The 25,600-nt window shown below is 44.5% G+C and overlaps 3 protein-coding genes across 14 annotated transcripts; all 3 read left to right on the top strand.

Moving 5' to 3' along the window:
• Positions 1-4: 4 nt before the first annotated feature.
• On the top strand, positions 5-2,333 carry emc4 (ER membrane protein complex subunit 4). 3 transcript variants are annotated; one of them, XM_058067565.2, is made up of 6 exons: positions 5-126; positions 516-646; positions 727-841; positions 905-1,058; positions 1,136-1,296; positions 1,589-2,333. In XM_058067565.2, exons 2-6 carry the CDS (start codon positions 546-548, stop codon positions 1,622-1,624), a joined length of 567 nt encoding a protein of 188 aa, XP_057923548.2. In that variant the 5' UTR covers positions 5-126; positions 516-545; the 3' UTR covers positions 1,625-2,333. The 3 variants fall into 3 exon arrangements, with proteins under 3 accessions (XP_057923548.2, XP_057923549.2, XP_078645239.1); XM_058067566.2 differs by having other exon boundaries at positions 8-126; positions 519-646; XM_078789113.1 differs by lacking the exon at positions 5-126 and adding an exon at positions 132-175.
• A 1,175-nt stretch (positions 2,334-3,508) lies between these two features.
• lpcat4 (lysophosphatidylcholine acyltransferase 4) lies at positions 3,509-10,952 on the top strand. Its single transcript, XM_058067319.2, has 13 exons — positions 3,509-3,836; positions 6,078-6,441; positions 6,523-6,635; positions 6,706-6,766; positions 6,963-7,021; positions 8,105-8,139; positions 8,208-8,262; positions 8,670-8,752; positions 8,821-8,946; positions 9,035-9,191; positions 9,670-9,765; positions 9,899-10,034; positions 10,126-10,952. Exons 1-13 carry the CDS (start codon positions 3,750-3,752, stop codon positions 10,284-10,286), a joined length of 1,533 nt encoding a protein of 510 aa, XP_057923302.2. The 5' UTR covers positions 3,509-3,749; the 3' UTR covers positions 10,287-10,952.
• A 274-nt stretch (positions 10,953-11,226) lies between these two features.
• Positions 11,227-24,118, top strand: slc12a6 (solute carrier family 12 member 6). Of its 10 annotated transcripts, none has more exons than XM_058067309.2 (28): positions 11,227-11,376; positions 14,273-14,694; positions 15,796-15,890; positions 15,965-16,093; positions 17,089-17,250; positions 17,316-17,370; positions 17,443-17,573; positions 17,651-17,892; positions 17,962-18,077; positions 18,148-18,345; positions 18,417-18,581; positions 18,680-18,778; positions 18,874-18,931; positions 19,015-19,189; positions 19,269-19,387; positions 19,463-19,561; positions 19,638-19,757; positions 19,884-19,988; positions 20,069-20,237; positions 20,303-20,498; positions 20,572-20,741; positions 20,812-20,943; positions 21,025-21,132; positions 21,201-21,224; positions 21,424-21,486; positions 21,619-21,851; positions 21,916-22,049; positions 23,031-24,118. In XM_058067309.2, exons 2-28 carry the CDS (start codon positions 14,472-14,474, stop codon positions 23,120-23,122), a joined length of 3,612 nt encoding a protein of 1,203 aa, XP_057923292.2. In that variant the 5' UTR covers positions 11,227-11,376; positions 14,273-14,471; the 3' UTR covers positions 23,123-24,118. The 10 variants fall into 10 exon arrangements, with proteins under 10 accessions (XP_057923292.2, XP_057923294.2, XP_057923295.2 ...); XM_058067311.2 differs by having other exon boundaries at positions 18,151-18,345; positions 23,031-24,114; XM_058067312.2 differs by having other exon boundaries at positions 17,104-17,250; positions 23,031-24,113.
• Positions 24,119-25,600: the final 1,482 nt, after the last annotated feature.

Raw genomic sequence — 25,600 nt, 5'->3', positions numbered from 1 at the left:
GGGGCAACAGTGACTCAACGAGCTGCAAACTGCGTCATCGCAATCCCGGAAGTAGCGAAGAAACGTAGCCTGGCTGCTGTGCTCGCCCTTTAACCGCAGTAGCTCGTGTTTGGATGCTTAAACAAGGTACAAACTCTTATAATAAGGGACTTTTCATGTCGTGTTCGTTGATAAAGTAAGGACATTGTACTCCCACCTGCCGCTTTTTTGACAATTTGTGTTGGTCGTCCCTTTCTGATTCTCGGGATTGTTGTTGCTTTAAGCTAGAGGCTAATGCTAATGGTAATGCTACTCTGGTATGGCATGTTATAAAGCGACCATGTTTCAGGTACATAATTTGATCTAAATTTGCTTGAATATAATACACGGAATATTTACGTCTGTTGTCTTGAGCTCATATAGGATATATTTGACCGGCATATTTGCACAAACAAGTCATTACGTACTTTAAAGCACGTTGGGATGCTTTGTTTTGGGTTCAGTGCATTCATTTTGATTTATTTTCTAATGTTTAGCAGGCTCAGCTAGCATTACTCTTGGTTTCCATGGCGTCTCCAGGAGGACAAGGAGGAGGAGTTTTGTCCACAAGGGGAGCTACGTCCAGGAGGATGAAATGGGCTCTGGAGCTGAGTTTAGGCAACACCAGGTTAATTAAAAGAGACATTTATTGTCACTTGTTTTCATGATCATTTGAGCTGAGGTAATCATAGCCATGCTGTGCTCCAGGTGTCGTGGTGATCGTCAAGCCGGTCAAGGAGACGTCGTTTATCCAATCGGATATTCTGAGAAGCCAGTCCCTGATACCAGCATTCAGGAGACTGACAAGAACCTGGTGGAGAAGGTGAGTGAGAGTGAGGGTGATGGTTAAAAACAAGTGGCTCATACTAAATGGCTGTTTTGACAGCGATGCTGGGATGTGGCGCTGGGTCCCCTAAAGCAGATCCCCATGAACCTGTTCATCATGTACATGTCGGGAAATACCATCTCTATCTTCCCTATCATGATGGTGTGCATGATGGCATGGAGGCCCATACAGGCGCTCATGTCCATGTCTGCAAGTGAGCATCTCTACACCTTTTTAAGAACATACTAAGAAAACATCCAGCTCATCATCTTCTCCTCTGTCTTGTCTCAGCCTTCAAGCTGTTGGAGAGCTCCAGTCAGCAGTGGCTTCAGGGTCTTGTCTACCTGGTGGGCAACTTGCTGGGCTCGGCGCTAGCCATCTACAAGTGTCAATCAATGGGGCTGCTGCCCACACATTCGTCTGATTGGTTGGCCTTCATAGAACCTCCTCAGGTATATTTCAAATGGAAAAGAGAAATATAGTATGTAATTGTTTAGCTCTGTCGCAGTACTGAGTTCTACCACTAGATGTCACACTTGGAATTCTCCAAGAAGTCTCACTGTCCCACAACAGTGTATTGGAAGAAGAGCTGGGAAAATAGCTACAATTCAGGATGGAAATAAAAAAAAACCCAAAATAATAATTTAATACGGCCGCACAGTGGTCTCACAACTGAATGTTCCATAACTTCTGGATGGCACTAAGTATTGTTTATTGACTTTAACCAAATGTGTCTTCCCACAGAGGATGGAGATAATGGGCGGAGGGATGGTCCTGTGAATGACATAACTATTGTCGTCAATGTACGACCGATGGAGGCTTTGCCGCGCTGACGATGGTGAAGATTTTTTTGTCATAAATGAACAGCTGGTTGTATGATGTGGCTTTCTGCACACCCGCTTTTTTTTTTTTTTTTTTTGCCTTGTTTTTTGGACAGCAACACTGATGTTCCAGCACTTAAAGGGACGGTATGCAGCAGGTTCCTCATGTGGCATGAAGGCCACACAGTCAGGAGATTGGGCGTGGGTTTCCTCCCACATTCCAAAAACCCTAGTGAGAATAAGCGGCATAGAAAATTGATAGATAGGATATATAGATAATAAGATAGATACTTTGTTCATTTCCATGAGACAGCTGCCTTTTCCTGCTTTTGAGTATGCCACAGTAACACACAGTTATGTTTGGTGTCGGTTAATGATAGCGAATTGGAAAAGTTTAGCTAATATCAGTAATCATTGAATGTAAAGCCTCATAACATCATAACATGACTGTACATTGTTGATCCCCTATCTGAGGATACTGTACTAGCATACAGTCCCTTTAACACCACAGTTGTGCTTTGCTTTCATGTTTTGGGAGCAAAACACTTCTTGATTTTTTTTTTCATCCATTAGCATGATTTTAGCATTCATGTCACAAACCTGTTTAATTTATAGACCTCTTGTAATTTATACTTATTTCCTTAAAATAAATCTTTACTGACTTCAAATGTGTTTACTTGTTGGATTATATTAGTTTAGATTATATTGTACTTTATTTATCCTACAAAAAGGAAATGTAGATGTTACAGCAGCAGAAAGATACAAATACCACAATAAACCAAATACCCATACAAGAAAAATAATCTAAGAAATCTACTATAAATATCTCAATATACTGTACAATGAATATGTAACATACAACCTAGCCAAGTGAGTATAAAATAACCAACACAAAATGCAGTTGAAAATGAAACTTATTATTCAGGGAAGGGGGAAAAAAAAGTGATCACCCCCTAAACCTAATAACTGGTTGGGCCACCCTGAGCAGCAACAACTGCAATCAAGTGTTTGTGATAACTTGCAATGGAGGAATTTTGGCCCACTTATCAGAAAATTTGAGAGGTTTCCTTCCTTTGCCGATGCCACAGCATCTCAATAGGATTCAGGTCAGGACTTTGACTAGGCCACACCAAAGTCTCCATTTTGTGTTTCTTCAGCCACTCAGAAGTGGACTTGCTGGTGTGTTTATTTGTTTTAGTGATCTGAAACATTTTGGTGTGACAAATCAGGAAGGGGGCAAACACCTTTTATATTCTATGACTCAGCTCTTTTGCTTGAGGTTATGTATGCAAAACTTAAAACACAAGTTAAAACACTCGCACGGGGGGGGGGGGGGGGGGGTGCAGAACTGCCAGCATGCATGAATTTGTCAAACAATTAGAATTTTGAATACTGTGTGTGCTTGCTTCACTGCTCCCCGTTTTGTTTCATTTTGATTTCGCTGGTTTCAGTTTCGAGTTCAGTCTAAACAGAGGAGAAAAATAGGTTTTTCTCATCAGGGGGCGCAAAAAAAGTCCCACAGTGGAAGCATTATAGAATATAATTGAGAGCAACGTGGCATTTATTTAATGTGTGATTATTTTATATATATGTTTTTTCATATAATTCATTACATCTCTGGTGCTCCTGCATACCTCTGGATAGAGCATGCGCATTTGCCCCCTCTCTGTTTGACAATGAAATAATTCATTTTGTAGCAAATCCACACAAATTAAAAATAAAACCGACATAATTAATTAACTGCACATCACACAATGTAATTGCAATGGTTTCGGTTCCGCACCATAAATATGAAAGAGTCGACCGGCCCAGCAGACCGGTCCAACGAGCAAGGAAAAAGGGGGCGTGGTAGGCGTGGGGACATGACGTCACACAACGCTTATTAAGTCATCTTGTTGTGTAGGAGGCCTTCAACATGTGCTGCTTAGTTTCTCGACAATTCTTCACCTCGCTGTGATCTCTCTCCACACCTTTATCACTCGGGGTTTTTTTCATTTGTTTGCACTTTGTAATATACTCTCACAGGTTGTTTTTACTTTTGTTTAAGTGTAAAAGGTGTTTTTTTTTGTGTGTGTGTGGTCTCTATGGAGAAACTGGAACGTCACTCTTCAGCCTGCGAGTCACATCCTTTCTATCATGAAGTGAAGATGAGCAGCACCCAAAGGATGAGGGTAAAGTTCACTTTGAATTCGTCCTCCATGTTTTTTTTTTTTTTTTGTATAGGCTACACCTGAAACGAATCACTTGAACGTGTTTGTGTTGCTGTGTGGCAGGCATGACAACAAGACATAGTCTAAATACATACCAAACTCAGGGCAGGGCAAGCATTGTAAATAGTCCATTTGACATGAACTATAAATCATTGATGGTCAGACTTTGTTCATCTAATGGTGCCTACCAGAGATCTTAAGGTATTAGAGACGTACTGTACTGGTACAGTTGCTACATGTGGGATATAATTGTACAAATAACAGCAGGTGACTTAAAGTTGAATTCATTCATTTTCTACCGCTTATCCTCACGAGGGTCGCAGGGGGTGCTGGAGCCTATCCCAGCTGTCTTCGGGCGAGAGGCGGGGTACACCCTGGACTGGTCGCCAGCCAATCACAGGGCACATATAGACAAACAACCATTCACACTCACATTCATACCTATGGACAATTTGGACTCGCCAATTAACCTAGCATGTTTTTGGAATGTGGGAAACCGCAGCATGCACGGGAAGAATATGCAAACTCCACACAGAGATGGCCGAGGGTGGAATTGAACCCTGGTCTCCTAGCTGTGAGGTCTGCGCGCTAACCACTCGACCGCCGTGCCGCCTGAAGTTGAATTTAAAGAAAGCCAATTACAATGAAGCTCAAAGCTAATTTTTATTTTAATTGAATCATCTTTAGTCTAGAGCGGCACGGCGGTCGAGTGGTTAGCGCACAGACCTCACAGCTAGGAGACCAGGGTTCAATTCCACCCTCTGCCATCTCTGTGTGGAGTTTGCATGTTCTCCCCGTGCATGCGTGGGTTTTCTCCAGGTACTCCGGTTTCCTCCCACATTCCAAAAACATGCTAGGTTAATTGGCGACTCCAAATTGTCCATAGGTATGAATGTGAGTGTGAATGGTTGTTTGTCTATATGTGCCCTGTGATTGGCTGGCGACCAGTCCAGGGTGTACCCCGCCTCTGGGATCGGCTCCAGCACCCCCGCGACCCTCGTGAGGAAAAAGCGGTAGAAAATGAATGAACGAATGAATCTTTAGTCTTAATATTCCTATTTGAGGGGGTGCTTGGAACCCCTGATACAAATCATGACAGGGTAGTTTCATGTCAAAGATTCTCAAAATTCTGTTTTTTTTAGGATTCACTGCAAAAACAGCAGTGTTGAAAGGTGCATTTGGGACTTGATCATGGGTCATGTGGATTCTGCATCAGTCCGTTGTCGTGAAGAGCGAGCTGAACTGAAAGATAAAGATCTCAATTTATCTGTCAGTATAAGTTCTTACCCCCATTTATGGTCACAAGCTTTGGGTAGTGACCGAATCATGGGTACGCATCTGGTTAGGATGCCTCCTGGAGGTGTTCAGGGCACGTTCGACTGATAGGAGGCCTCACCTTGGAGAAACTGTCTCTCAGGTGGCCTAAGAATACCTTTTGGATCCGCTCAGAGGAGCTGAACAAAGCAGCCGGAGAGAGAGAGCTCATCTTGAGCTGCTGCCCCGCAACCCAACCTCGAATAAGGATGATGGATGGATGCATAAAACAATTCTAAATGCAATTTAATGATGAATGATATGGATCACATTTACTGTTATTTTCACCTTTTATTGAGATCAACACCACCTTTGTGTTTTGCCATGAGTTATTTATATCACTAGTGTTTCTCACATCTCCCTCCGCCCCCTTTCTTTGGGTCTTTTTTGGGTTATTTTGCAGCCATGTTCAAAAGAAAAGCAGAGACTTAAAATGAGAAACACTACTGAATTCACTACTGAAAATAACTCATGGCAAAACCCTAAGGTGGAGTCTTTGGCAAAAATCCAATTTTTTATCTCTTTTATTCATCTGAACCGGTTAATTGGATTTACATGATTTATTCCGGGGAAATTTGATTTGGTTAGAGTCTGACCTGGAAGGAATTAATGATGCTAACCGTGTTCTGGAAACCCTTTTGAGACATTTTTCTTCAAATAATTTTTGAGTTTGTTGATTAAAAACTTCACCACTTCGGATTCTATTGGCTTCTTGTCATTAAGGGGTGATTGTGGGTCCCGACCTTAAACCAGGGAAGAACCACTGCTCCATGCAAAGGGAGCACTGAACTGACTAGAAATACTAGTCAAAGATCCTCATCTGTTTTTAGAAATGTTTTTAGGAATTTGCTGCAAATCTAAATTGCGACGTCTATCTTCCATCCAAAGGGTATCATCCTCGGAAGCATCCTCTTCCCAATCCGGCTAGTCCTGATGACCATCTTTTTCCTCCTCATGTGGCCTCTGGCCCGCCTCCGCTTGGCTGGCCTGTCTGCGGAAGAGCGCTCTCGTCCCGTCACAGGCTGGCGCAGATGGCTCTTCCACCCAATCATCTGGTTCCTGAGCCGGGCTGTCTTCTTCTCCCTGGGTTTTGTTTGGGTCAAGGTGAAAGGTCGGCGGGCAGACCTGAAGGAGGCACCCGTACTGGTGGTGGCACCCCACAGTGGCTTTCTGGACATGCTGGTTCTGTGTCCCACCCAGCTGCCGACTGTAGTTTCCCGCTCTGAGAACACCAGCCTGCCAGTCATTGGAGGTGAGCTTGGACCATCTTTGAACTTCTTGTTCATTTTGACATATTATGAGCATGAAGGTTCATGAAGACTTCTGACCGTAGCCCTCCTGGAGTTCAACCAGTCAGTCCTGGTGAGCCGAAGCGATCCAGAATCCCGAAGAAAAGCTGTGGCCCAGATCGCAGAGAGGCTCACCTCTAACGGGTACTGGCCTCAGGTGAGTCATTGCACAGAAGAACTAGCATAGTGGCTACCGCTCCTGCAATTCTGTTTGACTCCTTGTCCAGATGCTGATGTTCCCTGAAGGCACCACCACCAACGGTAGCGCTCTCATCAAGTTTAAACCCGGTGAGTTGACGTTTGCAGAGCATTACCATCGGAACCAGACCCCGCTCTAGTCGGTCTGGACTATCCAGTCCTGACGTAGCGCTCAAAGCGCAAACAAAGCGCTCTTATGGAATGAGTGGCATGAGCAAGGGGAAAAAAAAGGGCGTGACAAAGTAAGTCATTTGCAACTTCTTTCCTTGTTCGCTTTTCCGTGTAGGAGCATTTCTCACCGGAGTTCCGGTCCAGCCGGTTCTGTTGCGTTACCCCAACAAATTGGTGAGTGGAGCTCAAAATGTGACATTTCTATAGAGTACTCAGTGTATATATGTAGCATGTATAGCAGTATTACATTTCTAGTACTCATTCTAATTATGTGAAAGGTGTACTGTACTCACAGCTACGCCGATGATATTCAATTATACATTTCTACCACCTCCATCATGTACTCCACCCTCAACAACTGCTTAGCTGATATCAAAACTTGGATGGAACAAAATTTTCTCAAGTGACAAAACAGATATTATCATCATCGGTTCCCAAAAACACCACAACGCCCACCCATAACTTCTATCTTCAATTTGACAGCGCCACCCTCACTCCATCCCCCGCTTATCCGCAACCTTGGTATCCTCCTGGACCCCACCCTTTTCATTTGAACCCCACATCAAACAGTTAACCCGGACTGCATTCTTCCATCTTAAGAGCATAGATCGACCCCGTCCATCATAACAGTATTCTCTACGGTACACCGTCCAAAACCCTCAACAAACTACAATATATTCAGAACTCCGCTGCCCGCCTCCTCACCTCCACCCGCTCCTGTGAACACATTACCCCTGTCCTCCAAAACCTCCACTGGCTTCCCGTTCCCCAACGCATTCACTTCAAAATTCTTCTCATCACCTACAAAGCCCTCCACGATATCTCACAGACCTGCTCCATCCACACAATCCCCCGCGTTCCCTTCGCTCCTCAGACTCAAACCTCCTGGCACTCCCCTGTAAGACCAAGCTCCGAACCTGGGGAGACAGAGCCCTTCTGCATTTCTGCCCCCACCCTCTGGAACTGCGTGCTTGCCCTGACCTTCCCTCCTTCAAAAAAACAACTAAAAACCCACCTCTTTAAATCCGTTTTTAATGTCTAACTTTTTATATCTGACTGCTGTGCCCCCCCGCCCTGCTTTTACTCATCTTTTAACTGCGTATTAACCAATCAATGTTGTATTTTGGTGTGTCTTCTATTCTGTTTACTTGCTTTATTCAACTCCATTCTTCTGTAAAGTGTCTTTGAGTATTTTGAAAAGCGCTATACAAATAAAATGTATTATAATGTGACACACTGTAAATGTGCATCCTTCAGGACACTGTTCGCTGGTCATACACAGGGACAACATGGTGAGTCCACTTCCTGTTCCACTCCAATCCATCCAAGTACACACTTACGTTGACGCTCCTTCCTGTAGGTTTGAGGCACTGTGGCATACCAGCTCCCAGCTTTACACCAATATGACCGTGGAGGTGAGAATACTCTTACATGTGGGCGGCACGGCGGGCGAGTGGTTAGCACACAGACCTCACAGCTAGGAGACCAGGCTTCAATTCCACCCTCGGCCATCTCTGTGTGGAGTTTGCATGTTCTCCCGTGCATGCGTGGGTTTTCTCTTGGTACTCCGGTTTCCTCCCACATTCCAAAAACATGCTAGGTTAATTGGTGACTCCAAATTGTATGAATGTGAGTGTGAATGGTTGTTTGTCTATAGTTGCCCTGTGATTGGCTGGCGACCAGTCCAGGGTGTACCCCGCCTCTCGTCTGAAGACAGCTGGGATAGGCTCCAGCACTCCCCGCGACCCTCGTGAGGAAAAGCGGTAGAAAATGAATGAATGAATGACTCTTACATGTACTGCAACATTATGTCTCGTTGCAGTTCTTGCCTGTCTACACACCCTCGAAGGAGGAGAGGAACAACCCCAACTTGTATGCTGACAACGTGCAGAAGCTCATGGCGAGGTAAGGCTGCTACTTTCTTTACTGTACGGTGAAACTGGAGGGTCAAGTGGTGTCTTGCTGTGCTTCAGGGCCCTCGGCATACCGGCTACAGACTACGTGATGGAGGGCGGCGTGCCCGTCTGCAAAGTAGGCTGTCTCTCGCTCCCGCTGGTGTCACCTGGACGTGAAACACTGACTCTGCTGCACAAGGCCGGGTTGGAGAACATATCTGTTGCATCACTTACATCACTTACATCTATCAATATGTGCAACTTTATTTTTTTTTTATGTGTGTGTTTTTAGCTTGGCATCACACCAAGTGGAAGTGGCACTGGAAAGAATGATGACCAGATGTCAGAATGACGCCCAGGGATCAATGGCAAGCGCCGAAGAGCTCGCCTCTCTTCTCGGATTAGCGGAGCAGCGGACAGCAGTGAACATCTGCAGCCTCTACTCCAAGGTATTGGATTGTCATGTCATTTTCTTGTGCATACATGATATGTTGTGATGTATTAAAAGTCCCAAGTGTGTTTTCCAAAATCTCTGCACTTCAATGTAATAGATGCCATATGTCACATACAACAATGTAACATTAAGGAGTTGGACAGGAGGACGCAACACTAGCATAGGCGTGTGAGTTCCAGTGCTAATATTTAAGTCACATTCTAAGAGCGATATCATGCTAGGTTAACTTATTTGCTGAACAAAATGATCAAACTTGCAGCTACCATTCTTTAAGATGACTTGCAGATTAATTTTAAGACGTGTAGTGAAGCCTGCTTTATAGGTATATACACCACGTGGGCTCATCTCGCTAATGGCAGTATTATTTCAATTACATATTACTGTTATATCATTAAAAAATCATTTTAGCATAATAACCACCTTTCAAGTCAGACATTTCTATTGGTTTATAAATAGTTTTTTGTTGTTTTTAGGAAAAAATGATGATGGACCTGAGGCAAATCTATTTGAATGTGGCCGCCCTCTCTGGTCTGTTTAGCATCAAGTCTCTCCTCCGCACAGCCTTCAGTGTAAGTACTCTCCACAATATTGATCACTGATTTTTTTTTTCCTGGCTAATGTCAGTGTGCTTTTATTTTAACTCGGTGCAGTATATACATTATTTAAATTAACTGTGATTAATAGCTTTTTCATATCCTCCAGTTGTATGACACAGAGAAAAAAGGAAGTCTGAGTGCAGAGGAACTTTCCGGCCTGATGGGGGCACTGTTGGGCCTACGTCAACATCACACTGCTGAGCTCTACTCTGTGGCCTCCAAATACGGCCTGTTGACTCAAGGTTAGCATCTCTCATCACTTCTCCAAGAACTGTTCTTCCACCAAGATGGTACAGGAGATTTAAATTCTATCCTGTCCCCGTATTCCCTCAGATGACCTTCTGCAAACGTTCACTAGTCACCCGACTTATCGAGAAGTAGCGAGCAAGCACCTGCAGCCCGACGAGGCGACAAGACGGCTGCTGGCCCACAGGAAGGTTGTGAACAATAACGGTGACATGATCGATGGTAACAAATCTCTCAAAAGGGAATGAAGGGATTTTTTTTTGGACACAATTCCACTTCTGTGACATGTGGACCAAAATACTAGTCCCAACAAAACCAATACTTGAACGGTGTGCCTTTTTTTCTTCCATTTATGTAAAGTCTTTGTAAATGTATTTATATTCCTTATGTATGAGTGATTTTAAAAAGGGATAAGCTGTGAAAAAAGTGTTTTTATGTAAATAGCTAAATTTATATTGACATATGGAATTAAATATGAACTGTTTATTCCTTGTCCACACTTTTAAGAATGACCTAATGACCTATTCTGTGTTTTATCATAAGCTATAAATTCAAGAGTTTTTATTTGAAATGTTGTTTTGAAATAAAAGGGCTTGAAATGCAAAATAAAATATTTTTACTACTTTACTGCTTTTTCAAAATTATTGAATCATATCAGTCAAACTGTTGAATGATTTCAAAGTCTTATCATTCTGTTAATGGAGGTTGGTTTTACATCGCAGAATGTAAGTTTATGAATAAAGCAAGTTCGTCAGAGTGCAGATGAAAAATCTGACTTGACTTTTTTTTCTTTTTTTCTCGTGCAATTCCACAATCTTGCCAAGAGAGAAAGTCTTTTTGCCTTTGCCATCAGGAGGTCATGACACTGTAAACAGAAAATGACATGGAAGGCAGACATTTGCTGAGGTGATGAGTTTAACTGCATTTCTCAATAAAAAAAAAAATCTCTTGCTCCTGTTTCTTCTCTTTGCCTTTTGATGTTTGACTTACAATCAGGTTACAATCCAACAGTGAAAAATAATTTATTTATAATTTAAATAATTTTCCCTCTATTTCATTAGGAGTGTTTATTGTTTAAAGTTTAATCAAATGTAATAATTATATAATAAAAATAGATAACATTATTAACAGTAGTATTCTGTGGCTCTTTCTGTATTGAGCGTGGTGACACTACGCATGCGCGAAACTGCAGTAACTACGGCAATGGAGACGGGACACGCCACACGGTTTCGCCTCTCTGCTGGACAATAAAGGTGCCGAGGAGAACGCAATTATTCTACAGATGTACCACAATATAACTACACACTGGAGGCAGCCTGTTCAGAAAACAAGTTCCAGGTATGTGTTTGACCTAGACGTTATGTTTTACGGAAGGAGTCCCTTGGTAGTGTGTGATACCGGCGATGGTGTCTGTCAACCGGGAGAAAGGGTTGACAGTTGACAGGTCCTCGCGGCATGGCTAGCTAAAGCTAACATGGTGCTAGCCGAGGCACCCGGCGTCTCTGCGGCCGGACACTCACCCACTGATGCCGTAATGATTAATCCTCTCCCTCTTCTCTTTTGACTAAAAAAAACCTCCACCAACTTCGGCGAAAACAGATGATAATTATCACATTGATGTCTTGTGAACCAAATGCGTGCGTTGTCTGGTAATGGTAGGTTTGAAATGTCCGCATTTGTCGCCACAAAGACGCAACATTTCCCATTCTAAATTCTATGTATCTATTATGTCCCATTTAATGTTATTAATGTTTAACGATATTAATTGGCTTATACTGGTGGCTTACACTTCATTATTCCATCACATTAAGTATTCCATCATATTAATAGTTTGTTATATCGTTGTGACCGATTACAGCAGTGTTTGCTGTTAATATATTTAAATTAGATATATTTACAATTAACAGTATACTAATATTCTCTTAAATCCTTTAAAATTTTATTTATCAGTATAGGGGCCCTGTGTCACAATTTATTGGTCATTAATCAACAGTAAAATTTATTCAACTTATTTATTCAACAGAAAGCATGTCTAATGGTAAAAGATGTAATCAATCATAATATACAGTGGTGGAAATAATTATTTGATCCCATTTCATAATTTTATGGTAGATTAAATTTAACAGTGAGTAACAGAAAAAAAACAAAACATCCCCAAGCAAAGAAGGCATTGGTAAAGTAATATGTTTCTTGTAGTCGGTCACCAGGAGGCATTTTTGGCCACTCCACTCTTTGGATTATTTTGGAAATCCGGAAGGTTTTGAGGCTGTCACTTGGCAACTCATAGTTCCAACTCCCTCTACTGTCTTTCTATGGGATTTAGGTTCAGAGACAGGGTAGGTCACTCCAGGTTATTGATGTGCTTCTTCTTGAGTCACTCCTTTTTTGCTGCTGACAGGACAGAGCTCATTTGTTGATATAACCCCCCCCCCCATTTGTTAAATGTCATGTTATGTCATATTTTGGGAAAGTGTTTGCCCCCTTCTTGATTTTTTTGGCATGTTATATAGTCAATGACAACACAGCTGAACACAAAATTATTTTTTAAAATGAAACCTTTTATTATTGAGGAAGGGGAAAAAAATCAAATCTACGTACATTGCCCTGTGTGAAAAAGTGAAGAAAGAAAGTAATTGAGATCTATCGATCTGGAAGAAGTTATAAAGCCACTTCTCAAGCTTTTGGACTCCAGCAAACCACAGTGAGAGCCATTTCCACAAATGGCAAAAACATGGAACGGTGGTGAACTTTCCCAGGATTGGCCAGCAAACCAAAATTACCCCAAAAACGCAGCAACGACTAATCCAAGATGTCACAAAAGACCCCACAACAATATCCAAAGAACCGCAGGCCTCACTTGCCTCAGTTAAGGTCAGTGTTCATGACTCCACTATTAGAAAGACAGTCTGCATGGCAGAGTTCTAAGACCAAAACCACTGCTGAAGAAAAAGTACATTAAGGCTCGTCTGAATTTTGCCAGAAAACACCTTGATGATCGCTTGATGATCATCTTGAAGACCTTTCGGAAAATACTCTGTGATCTGCGAGACACAAGTTTAACTTTTTGGAATCTGTTGTAAAAGTAACACTGCATTTCAGAAACAGAACATCATACCAAGAGTAAAATATGGCGGAGGTAGTGTCATGTCTGCGCCTCTTTTGTTGCTTCAATGGGAGCCAGGACTAACTTTGCGATTGTTCAAATAATTTTATTTTGATTCTTATATTCGATGCCCACTTTGCCAACCAAAGAGCCGCCCAACCAGTTATTAGGTTTAGGAGGTGATCACTTTTTCACACAAGGCCATATAGGTTTGGATTTTTTTTTCTCCCGTTAATAATTGTTGTGTTGTCATTGACTAAAAGACATTGGGAAAGGAGCAAAAGCTGTCTATTAACCGGAACATGTCACGGGGGGGTTGATTCCTCAGTGTAAATATGCAGAAGGTGAGGCTGATAGAGTCTCCGGTGTTGATGTTCCTCAACAGGAAAAGGCCCTCAGCCCCCAACACCCAATCCACAGCTGTTTTTTTCCTCGAAAGGAACACAAAAACAATGTGACATGACGTGATGAGTATTGCAGCAGAGTGAAACTGCTCCACCTGTCATCTTCTCTTGAGTGATTACCGCCTTGCAAAACAAGCCTCTGCTCTTGTTTCCCTAAGCCGGCTCTGACTGGTCCAACTGGTTTGAATTATTCTCCGTGTATAATTTGCCAAGTCGGCCTGAGCCGCCTCTCATCCACTGGACCACGAGGTTGACCCCCCCCCCCCACACACACACACACAGGGTTATTGTTTCACATTGTCGTCTGTTTGAGTGGATTCCTTCGTCAGTCATTGAATGAGATGGTTGAGGCTTTTAGGACCTTCATGTTGACACATATTGGGAATGTACTTCCCAATTGCCTTGTTGTTTTGTTGTAGTTTGTGCTAATATAAGACGCCATATGTCTCCCTCTGCTGACAAAAAAATTGGTTTGGTTTAAAGCTAATTTTTGCTTCATTTTGTGTGTTTTTTTTCCCTCTGGTATTGACCTGTCCTCCTCATGACCCACCATTCCTTACTATGCACCTCCTCCTGTCCCAACATTTGCCCTCATCACTGTTCCCATCCCTGGTCTCACACCTACGACGGCTGATTTTCCTGTCCCAATCCTTCCCTGCCCCTTTTCTCCTCCATTCATTTGCTCCAACTCCGGTTACTGCTCCTTTCCATGTCCCTGCCCCAGCAGAAAAGAGACAACAAACAGAAACAAAAACAGTTGCCTCCATGGAGAACCACCGCTGTAAAAGAACTAATTACCTGACCGTCACCTGAGAGCTGTAACCTAGCTCAATTTGCCTCAGCCGTGCCCGCGACCCCCACACCGCCGCCCCCACACTCGCCCTGTTCTTCCTGAATCCTCGTACTTTTCCAAGGGCCCAGATGCCATGGCATCTGTTCGGTTCACTGTGACCCCCACCAAGGCGGAGGACCTCCCTGGACTGCCGGACACCTCGCCTGAAATAAGCTCCCGCTCTGGCACCCACGTGCGTTTTGGCTCCCGGGAAAGTGTCAGCCGGAGCGAGCCTCCCAGCGATGCCTCGGGAGGAGTCACGACGGCAGCGGGAGGAGGTGGGACGGAAACGCCTGACCATGTCAACATGGAGCAAGGTGAGCACATGTTCACATAGGGGGAATAAAATAAATCCTCCTGTGCATGTCACACTCGTCTGCTAATCCAGAATTTTAATCTGGATTTTAGCAGCTCCATCAGGATTAATTAGCTGTCAAACTGAATGACTGTTAGACATTTGTGGCAACCCCTTTAGGTTGTGTTCAGAATCCTATGGAATACATTGTAGCATACACAAAATACAAATATCCTCAAAGTTCTAATCATTAGACAAATGCTAAATGACTTTGGTTACATAATTTGGGTAATGTTTTCACACCACTGCAACTGTAAAGTCCTGGCTAGACAAAGGGACAAAGTTCTGCTTTCAAACATGTTTGTCTAACATGCTCTCCTTTTTTTTTTGTTCCCTGAGTCAGCAAAGTCGGCCACAGTTTGCTTTTAAGACATTAATCGGCCAACACTTTCGGTTCCGTGCTTGTCTACACAAAGGACACAACTGTGGATTTGGCAGTGATCCACTTAGGCATAGCATGGAGTAAGAATGCCCCACACAGTTTGATAATAAGCTTCCATAAATAGGAATGGAGATGCTTAATCCCTTTTGAACGGGCTGTGCAGCGTCTCCGCATCCGTCCCTCAGTCGGGAAGGAAGCCCTGGGAGTAGCGCTTTTGCTCCTTTGTCCCAGGAGTGATGCCAGATGCATCCTACACAGGTGTGGTGACCTCTGCTGTCAGGCTCTCCAAAATCAAACTTTTATATGATTTAATGTTTTTTTTTTGTGTGAAGTAGAAGGCCAAGGTCAAATCAATATGGTGTGAATGAGCTATCCAGCAGGATCTACTGGTCCGCCTCAGTCATAGCATGTGTGTTGATGGTTAATATTTTCCCACCATATTGCAGTGGCCGAATATTAACCAGTGTTGTGTTGACTTTTACACAGTCTCGAGATAATAGTAGGTTTTGGAGAAGTGAAAGAGGTTGTATGGGAAGGTGAACCTCATGTGAGTTTCCGTGCAGCAGTGAGGGAAGTGATGTTGCTGACTCAGGTGTTGCTGATGCGGGACTACCTGCTGACCAAGTCGTAGCTCTTGCTTGCTTGCAATATGTTCACATCTGCTGTGGTTTGCCTTGGCAGGGGATGGAAATTCCAAAATCGCCAGTGTGTATATCAACAACAGCCATGGCGTGGATGATGACGACTTCTATGACCGGAACCTGGCCTTGTTTGAGGTTTGTGCAAAGTGTGACATCTGAAGTCATTGTCGTCGTCGTCCTATCATTCTGCATCTCTCACACAAACACAGGAGGAGATGGACACCCGGCCAAAAGTCTCTTCTCTGCTCAGTAGGCTGGCCAACTACACCAACCTGACGCAGGGGGCCAAGGAGCACGAGGAGGCTGAGAGCATTGGCGAGAAGAAGAAAGCCAGCAAGGTGACAGTTCCGGTTGTTTAAAACAATCTGAAGTCCATACATGAACATTTTTTAAGAAATTAGCCTTGTATCTCTCCACCAAAAGTAACTGATCTATCCCATACATTGGGGTACCAAACGACAGTGGTGGGGTCCCAAGGGCATAGCTATACACTGATTGGCTGACAGAGACACTTCCTGAATGAGTAGCAGTCAAATACAAAAGTATGGCTGCACTGATTATTATTTTCTGGATGATCACTGATCTCAGAAAAGCCTAACCTGCCGATTCAAATTTGGCCAATAGCATTTTTTTAAATATAACTTATATAATATAACTTATAGACCAGGGTTCAATTCCGCCCTCGGCCATCTCTGTGTGGAGTTTGCATGTTCTCCCCGTGCATGCGTGGGTGTGAATGGTTGTTTGTTTATATGTGCCCTGTGATTGGCTGGCAACCAGTCCAGGGTGTACCCCGCCTCACGCCCGAAGACAGCTGGGATAGGCTCCAGCACCCCCGCGACCCTCGTGAGGAAAAGCGGTAGAAAATGAATGAATGAATGAACATAGAACAATACGCACGAAATAATACAATAGAAAAATGGCAAACAACTAAATTGGATGGCTTCCTTTAGTCTCATAATTATGGCGCTATGAACTCCATAATTTTCCCGTAGCAGCTTTGCCCTTTTCACTGCTTGTAAGTGCTAACAGTGGGCTGCTAACCAGATCTTTGCACTGGCAAGCTTTAGCCTTAGCTTGATTGCTAACTGTCAGCCAGGCAAACTGCCAAGCTGACTTGCAGACCTTTGCAGAGGTTGATAAGATTGGTAGATAAGATCGATGGATAAGATTGTTTCCACATGTACGGATTGGCCGACAGCAGAAGATAAGACTGTTGTTTTGTTGGGAAGGAGTTTCCTCCATATTCTGATTGAACCATTGCACGCTGGAAATGTCGCTTTACCTTAAGTTTGGTGTGTGGTCATGTTAGATACCTAAAGTGAAATTTCAGTCTGCCCCCCCGCAGTCGCCACAGATGGGCACCTTCATGGGCGTGTACCTGCCGTGCCTCCAGAACATCTTCGGCGTCATCTTGTTCCTGCGTCTGACCTGGGTGGTGGGGACTGCTGGTGTGCTGCAGGGCCTCTGCATTGTCTTCATCTGCTGTTGCTGCGTGAGTGTTAGCAAACGGCCGATCAAAACCAACCAAAAGATCTGACCCAACTCATGTCCCTCCAGACACTGCTGACCGCCATATCGATGAGTGCCATTGCAACTAACGGAGTGGTTCCAGGTACTGTAGCCCTCCTGTGGTCCTATTTAGGGTCACCCCTGATGATTAAAATAAACTCACTTTACCATCCAGCTGGTGGCTCCTACTTCATGATCAGCCGCTCTCTGGGTCCAGAGTTTGGGGGTGCGGTGGGCCTGTGTTTTTACCTGGGCACCACCTTTGCTGGAGCCATGTACATCCTCGGAGCCATTGAGATCCTACTGGTGGGTTCTTCACCCTTCAATATCGGACCGTTGTTTGATTCGTCAGTCTTCACAGAGATTCTTCTTTCCTCATCCAGATGTACATTGCTCCTGATGCGGCCATCTTTGCTGCCAAGGGGTTGGAGGGCGAGGGTGCCGCCATGCTGAATAACATGCGTGTCTATGGCTCCGTCTGCCTCCTCCTCATGTCCCTGCTGGTCTTTGTGGGTGTCAAATATGTCAACAAGCTGGCCTCCGTCTTCTTGGCCTGCGTCATTGTCTCAATCGTCTCCATCTATGTCGGCGCACTCGTTTCCGCTTTCAAGCCGCCCAACTTCCCGTAGGTGCCCCCGTCACTTGCACATGGCTGCTCCTAGACACTTTTTAGTGTGATGCCTTGTCTTTGCAGAGTGTGTATGCTCGGAAACAGAACCATGAACGGTCACGATCTCGTCGATAACCAGTGTGCCAAAACCGTCCTGCTGCCAGACGAGAGAGAGGATGTCAACGTTACACTTCCCATCGGTGCGTCAGTGTAACAACTACCAATCCCGGCATGCTCAGAAGTTTTAAAAAGCCCTGCTCCCATTCCCAGCAGAACCCAACACCACCATCCTCTTGACTTTTGAACCCACCCCGACCCCCACTTCCACTGTCACGGAGAAGACGACATACTTGTGGAGCCGCTTCTGCCAGAGCACAGAGCTCAACGCCACCTGTGACGATTACTTTAGCACCAACAACTTCTCCAGGATCAAAGGCATTCCCGGCCTGGCCAGCGGAATCATCGCAGGTAACACAAGATTCCAGATTGTCTATGGCCGCTCCATTTGTGATGTTCCTCTTTGGACTTGCACCTGGTAGACAACTTGTGGAGCTCTTATCTCAGCAAAGGAGATGTGGTAGAGAAAAGCTCCTTGAGCTCTTCACGTGGGGTGCAATCGGCATCCACCCAGCAGCCGTACGTCTTTGCTGACATCACCACCTCCTTCACACTGCTGGTGGGAATCTTCTTCCCGTCCGTCACCGGTAAACACTCTCTTCACTGATCATGTTGAACCCATACTTACTGTTTTTAGGACTGAGCGCCTAAATAGATTAACTGTATATAACCCTGTCTTACTCAGGAATCATGGCTGGCTCCAACCGGTCGGGGGACCTCAAAGATGCCCAGCGTTCCATACCCATTGGGACCATCCTTGCTATCCTTACCACCTCCGTTGTTTGTATCCTTCAGAGTAGAAGCTCGATCCAATCTAGGGGAAAAATCTTTGCAGTTCTGCAGCAATGACAGTTATTTTCTTAAGTTCCTTCCTTTCAGACTTGAGTAGTGTTCTTTTGTTTGGCGCCTGCATTGAAGGTGTGGTTCTCCGAGACAAGTCAGTTCCTCCCCTTCCATCTTTCTGTTTGTTAGAGAGTGAGAGAGAGAGTGATAAGAGAGGATCTTTGTTATTTCCCGAAGGTTCGGCGACTCAGTCAAAGGGAATCTGGTGGTAGGCACTCTCGCTTGGCCCACCCCCTGGGTCATTGTTGTGGGCTCCTTCTTCTCTACATGTGGCGCGGGCCTCCAGTCCCTGACGGGTGCTCCGAGACTTCTACAGGCGATCGCCAAGGATAACATTATCCCCTTCCTTCGGGTCAGAACTGTTATGAAATAAAAATCCAGGTGGTTTCAATGCTGTATTTATTTGTTGATGTATTTGTGCGTGCTTGCAGGTATTTGGTCAGGGCAAAGCTAACGGTGAGCCCACGTGGGCGCTGCTCCTGACAGCTCTAATCGCCGAGCTGGGCATCCTCATTGCATCTCTGGACCTGGTGGCTCCCATCCTGACCATGTGAGACTCGCCATGGATCCTGAGCATCTCTCTTGCACCACGTCAGAGCTGTCAACCATCTTCCTCTCTGTCTAGGTTCTTCCTGATGTGCTATCTGTTTGTCAACCTGGCCTGCGCTCTCCAGACCCTCCTGAGGACGCCCAACTGGAGGCCACGCTTCTCCTACTACCACTGGTGTGACCCGTGTTGCTTGTATGTCGTCATGGTCAAACACACGCTCAACAGTTTGTGTGCCTTTTAATGTGTCCAGGACCTTGTCGTTTTTGGGGATGACAATCTGCCTGGCGCTAATGTTCATCTCCTCATGGTACTACGCAATCATTGCTATGGTGATCGCAGGCATGATCTACAAGTACATCGAGTATCACGGGTATGTTGCCATGGAGATTCCATTTAGTGTTACCTGCAGGGTGGTGTGCAACCTGCTATCAGTTATTATTGTATACATTAAGCAGTCCCAAGTCATGAGTGTCTATATGCTATGTTTGTGTATCAGAGCAGAGAAAGAGTGGGGGGATGGGATCCGTGGCCTCTCGCTCAGTGCCGCTCGTTACGCCCTGCTTAGGTTGGAAGAAGGCCCGCCGCACACAAAGAACTGGAGGTATGTGTGTCTCGAATGAGGCTAGGTTCATGATTCTGGTCTTCGTTTAAGGCAGAGCCCTGCTTGCTCTTGCCCCGCAGGCCTCAGCTGCTGGTCTTACTCAAGCTGGACGAAGATGCACACGTCAAGTCTCCTCGTCTGCTGACCTTTGCCAGCCAGCTGAAGGCGGGGAAAGGCCTGACCATCGTGGGCACCGTGGTTCCTGGCAACTTCCTGCAGAGCTACGGAGAGGCGCTGGCAGCAGAGCAGGTGCGTCCCATCACATGATATGTATATTTTTCATAAACATAACATATAATATTGTTGCACTTCAGACCCTGAAGCACCTGATGGACAAGGAGCGTGTGAAGGGCTTCTGCCAGTGCATCGTAGCACAGAAGGCACGTGAAGGCATCAGTCACATGATCCAGTCTAGCGGCCTGGGCGGGATGAAGCCTAACACCGTGGTGATGGGATGGCCTCACGCCTGGAGGCAGAGCGAGGACCCGCAGTCCTGGAAGACTTTTATCCGTGAGTGCCAATCTGCCCCGCCCTTTATTCCTATTAAATGAGGCTGATAGTGCCCACGTTCTCCTTCTTCCAGACACTGTGCGTGTCACCACAGCCGCCCACCTGGCACTACTGGTGCCCAAAAACATCTCCCTGTTCCCCAGCAACAGCGAGCCATGCACAGACGGCTACATCGATGTGTGGTGGATCGTGCACGATGGCGGGATGCTGATGTTGCTGCCCTTTCTTCTGCGCCAGCACAAGGTATGATACTTTTTTTTTTTTGCACATCATTTTGTTATCACATGACTGACACTCCCTTTGCTTCTTACAGGTGTGGCGCAAGTGCGGGATGCGGATCTTTACCGTGGCTCAGATGGAAGACAATTCCATCCAGATGAAGAAGGATCTAGCAACTTTCCTCTATCACCTACGCATTGAAGCGGAAGTAGAAGTTGTGGAGATGGTAGGCCAATGCTACTCCTCATTGTCGTCTTCTGCCCTCTAAGAAGCATCCCTGAATCATGGCCTGTTTTCACCCCTTAAGCATGACAGTGATATTAGTGCGTACACCTATGAGAGGACCCTGATGATGGAACAGAGATCCCAGATGCTACGTCAGATGCGACTGTCCAAATCGGACCGCGAGCGAGAGGTAAGGCTGTGACGATCTGCGTTGAATGTCTCGGACCTTCTAAAACCTTAACGTTTAACTTTTCTCAGCGGGTTCGGTGGAGTTTTGATGATGTAAGTTTGCTTTTAAGTGGTCAGCCATCAGTGAGTCCAGTTTGTAGACCAGTTTTACAAAAGCCTGTAGTTAGTTGGGTTTGGTTTGAGAGTCACAACTGTTCTTGTCAACCCCCACCGCATACCCCTCTTTTCAATAGTTCCTGCTAGAATATGCAATGTTGTGCTGGGCAGTGAGGTTAGCCTGTCTTTTGCGTAGGTGTATCTTTCCCCTAGGTATGGCGGAACTGGAGCCACCAAAGCCCGCACAGGAAACAGACAGGTACAAAGAGAAATGAGACGACTGTAGGAAAGGGACGCCATGTTCAAGAGCGGGGCGGCAAATAGAAATAGACTTGACTGTCCAACAACTGACAAATACTGTCTCTGTTTATGTGTCCGCCCGATGGCTCAGGCTCAACTTGTCAAAGACCGGAACTCCATGTTGCGACTGACCAGTATTGGTTCGGATGAGGAAGATGACACAGATGCCGGTGAGCGGGACCGGGCGGTGACTGGCGACGGCTCCTCGGAGCGCCACCGCCGCGTTCAGATGACCTGGACCAAAGAGAAGACCTCACAGTACCGGGCCACACACTCGGGATGCTCCACGCCTGAGGGCTTCAGGGACATGCTCAGCATTCGGCCGTGAGTGCACATTTTAAAAAAAATTTGAAATGTTATGTGAACCAATAAGATGCGCTTTTTGCAGGGATCATTCCAATGTGAGGAGGATGCACACGGCTGTCAAACTCAACGAGGTGATCGTCAACAAATCCCATGATGCCCGAGTTGTACTGCTCAACATGCCAGGACCGCCGAGGAACCCAGACGGAGATGAAAACTGTATCCTTAACCCTACATAATTCAATGCTTTTGGAATCTAGGGTAGGTTTTACATACTTTTATGGTTTGGTTGATTTCCTTTTTCTCCCCCACATGTGTGACTGTACAGTTTTTTCCGACTAAAATCACACTAAACCAACAATCTGACTAGAATGTTTTTTATTTATTGTAAAAATGGCTAGTGTAATGAACCCTTCTTATAATTCAAATTTAGCAAAAAAAAAAACAAGCCATGATGAGCATCTCAGTCTCAGTTCAGCACTGGAGATGCTGTTGGCTTACCCTCCTTACCCCCTTTCTCTCTGCTGAGATGAGATGAGATGAGCTTTTTTCCACCAATGAGGTAGTGGCATGCTTCATTGCCTGTTTACTTTCACTGCCAAAGTGAATACCTTCCTGCACCGAAAGGACATACAAATGAGAAATAATATGATGACACGATTGCTAAATCATCCTGAATATTCATTCATTCATTCATTCATTTTCTACCGTAACGAGGGTCGCGGGGGTTGCTGGAGCCTATCACAGCTGTCTTCGGGCGAGAGGTGGGGTACGCCCTGGACTGGTCGCCAGCCAATCACAGGGAACATAGAGACAAACAACCATTCACACTCACATTCATACCTATGGACAATTTGGAGTCGCCAATTAACCTAGCATGTTTTTGGAATGTGGGAGGAAACCGGAGTACCCGGAGAAAACAGAGATGCCCGAGGGTGGAATTGAACCCTGGTCTGCGAGCTGTGAGGTCTGCGCCACTAGACCACCGTACCGCCCATCCTGAATAGTATTGACAGCATTTACACCATTTAAAGACTCTGGTACAGTGTAAAGGCTGCACTTTCAATGGAAGTTCAATGGAGCATCTGTTTGTGCTGCGGACATGCATAAATTGCAGACACAAGGTTGTGGACTGCTGAGAGTTGAAGTTGTGTTACTAACACATGTGCCGGAGATGTGTATCCTTGACCCACTGAGCAGACATGGAGTTCCTCGAAGTTCTAACCGAGGGTCTCGAGCGTGTCCTGCTGGTCCGAGGTGGAGGAAGTGAAGTCATCACCATCTACTCCTGATGGGGGATGTTTGCTTGAGAAAGAAGATGCCAATCAACAGGAAGTGAGAGGTGGAGGGGGCTGTGTAGGGTTGGTCATCGGCTGCATGGTCACACTCAAAACAAAGCGTCCGCTGGTCACCCACTTGTCTTCACGCTTCTCTGTCGTCACACGCCTTTCCATTCCGCTGGCGTCAAGAAAGGCCATGTGTCATTGAGAGGGTCGCCGTAGGATGTCAGAGGTTCTCTGACAAGACTCAGGGTTTCATTTTGTTTTTATTTGTGTTCTTACCAAAGTAAGGTATGTTTTTTCCTCACATTTTTTCTGCACTTTTTCCATAATAGTAAGTTCATTTGTTAGTCACAATTTCACGTTTTTTAACTTTTTAAAAAGTTTCTCATCTCTCATTTTTAACTGACAGACAAATCCCTCGTAGGTCTGACGTGATGCGTAAAAGAAAGTCTGACTAACACGGAAAATGACGCGCAGCTTCCCCCTGCATCTGACTGCAATACCTTTTGTTGTTACAATTAGCAAACTCAACCCCGAGCTTGAACCTTGTGTGCATCGTGTCTCAGGAGGCGGAGCAGTTTGTGGTGCTTTTTAGGGGGCTTTTCAGACCACCCAGATGGAAAGGACCACCGCGGAGAGAAGTGTGCATGTGTTTATACGTGGAAATGATACACGTGTTCATCAAAGTTGACCTGCTGATGTCTCACCGTTGTCGGTCTCTGTGTGTGAATGAGAGCTTTGTTGCAACGTGAACCGTGAACTGCAGTGTCCGTGCTTTCTCTTATGTTCAGATTTTTTGTGTTACAGTGCAGGGATCTTTCTTTTTATGTTTATTGCCTGTACATACAGATTCCAAGTTGTATTCTTTTTTTATGACATTAATATAAAAGGAGGCAATTTTGGGAATAAAGTGATTTTGAAGAAAATTGAGTAACGTTTGTGTTCTCTCACTAATGACACTTTTCGGCAGCATGGTGTCTCACCATCTCAAGATCCCTGTTTGAATCTCATCTTTGTGGTATTTGCATGTTCTCCCTTTGCTTTTGTGGGTATGTTGTCTGGGTACTCCGGCTTACCTCCACATCCTTAAAAGGATGCATACTTCATTAACAGGAACACAGTGGAGCTGAAGACGCTGTGTGGGATATTTGTCAATAAAAACAACAACAACACAAACTTCAAGTTCAACTACTAATGGAGGTCTTTTGAAAATGAGCAAGGTAATTGCAGTGGAACCTTAGTTAGCGTTATTAATTCTTTTCCAGATGATCCGACTCTAACCAAAATGGACTTTAACTATATCTGCCATGATTAGTAGTAACAAATGTGGTCTAACAATGATTGCTTGTGATGAAAGTGAACAAGGGCAAGTGCTTCCATGTACCACTTCCACTCCTCCCACACCCCCTTTTCCCTAAGCTCTACAAGTGGTCTTCGAATGTTGTCTGCAGTGACATAATGATACCAAGTGCCTTGGGAAGGGGTCGGCCATTTGCCTCCTCATCTAGTCATGAAAAATAGTCTGGAGCTGCAGAGTATTTCACAGTTTATACATGTTTAAAAGTTTGAATCTTTTCCAAATTTTACCTGTTGCAACGACAGAATTCAGCTAACATTCATTCATTCATTTTTTTTCAGACTTTTGATTTTTGTTGCCATTCTGTCTTTGCAGAAGGAGATTTGTCTTTTTATGGATGGATTTATGGATATGGCTAGCTTACCGCAGCACACTGTTAACACCCTTGCTTAACACCCTTTTCATGTGTCACCGCCCCCTCTTCCTTGGCTCATCCAATCAGCAACCAGAACGCTGTCTAAATGCATTCACGGACTTGTGGTGAGTGGGATATTTCAAAGTCTTTTCGAAAATGCACATTTCTATGGAGAGATTTGAATTTAAATTAGTGGCTTTTTATCCAAGCAAAACAAAAAAAGGATTTGAAAGCAAAATAAAAATTAAACAAATATAATTGATGAAAATTATGTATAAAAACGGCTTTTTAACTTTCTTTTTAAACTTTCTCATCTTTTTTTTAAATTTCATTTTTTTTAAAATTCTAATACTTCGTCCAAAAAGGCAGCTATGAAATGGCAAGAATTATGCGACCTTTCGCCTTGGGCAAAAGTAATGTTATGAGTTTTTTTTCTCGTAAATTTACAAATTTTCTTTTTTTTTCTCAAAATCTCAGATTTATTTATTTTTCTCAAAGTGGCCCTAATACTTTGTTATAGTTAGACAAAAGTACAGGATAGACGACAGATCACAGGTTGCTTTTAAGACATAACAAAGACAGAACGTTAAGAATAAAAATTAGAGATGACGGATAATTATCTGTCTGATATCAGCATAAAAATATGATATTGGTTGATATCGATATTACATTTTTTCCAGATTATGAAAACCGATTTAAAAAAATGCTTTATACAATACATATGTATTAAGTCCATCACAGGAGATATGTCATGTTACACATATCAGTATCTGCT

Source organism: Doryrhamphus excisus, linkage group LG2, assembly GCF_037039965.1.
Source record: "Doryrhamphus excisus strain RoL-2023G ecotype Guam linkage group LG2, RoL_Dexc_Guam_v1.1, whole genome shotgun sequence".
Lineage (NCBI taxonomy): Eukaryota > Metazoa > Chordata > Actinopteri > Syngnathiformes > Syngnathidae > Doryrhamphus > Doryrhamphus excisus.
The sequence above is the reverse complement of the archived record's forward strand: the minus strand, read 5'-3'. Positions and strand labels throughout refer to the sequence as shown.

Coding starts and splice junctions, on each gene's coding strand:
- emc4 (XM_058067565.2), top strand. CDS start 546: ATGGCGTCTCCAGGAGGACAAGGAGGAGGAGTTTTGTCCACAAGGGGA. Junction 1,059..1,135: donor GCTCATGTCCATGTCTGCAA/GTGAGCATCTCT, acceptor GTCTTGTCTCAG/CCTTCAAGCTGTTGGAGAGC. Junction 1,297..1,588: donor CCTTCATAGAACCTCCTCAG/GTATATTTCAAA, acceptor GTCTTCCCACAG/AGGATGGAGATAATGGGCGG.
- lpcat4 (XM_058067319.2), top strand. CDS start 3,750: ATGGAGAAACTGGAACGTCACTCTTCAGCCTGCGAGTCACATCCTTTC. Junction 8,263..8,669: donor ACACCAATATGACCGTGGAG/GTGAGAATACTC, acceptor GTCTCGTTGCAG/TTCTTGCCTGTCTACACACC. Junction 8,753..8,820: donor GTGCAGAAGCTCATGGCGAG/GTAAGGCTGCTA, acceptor GCTGTGCTTCAG/GGCCCTCGGCATACCGGCTA.
- slc12a6 (XM_058067309.2), top strand. CDS start 14,472: ATGGCATCTGTTCGGTTCACTGTGACCCCCACCAAGGCGGAGGACCTC. Junction 20,944..21,024: donor AAGTAGAAGTTGTGGAGATG/GTAGGCCAATGC, acceptor TCACCCCTTAAG/CATGACAGTGATATTAGTGC. Junction 22,050..23,030: donor CCCAGACGGAGATGAAAACT/GTATCCTTAACC, acceptor CCCACTGAGCAG/ACATGGAGTTCCTCGAAGTT.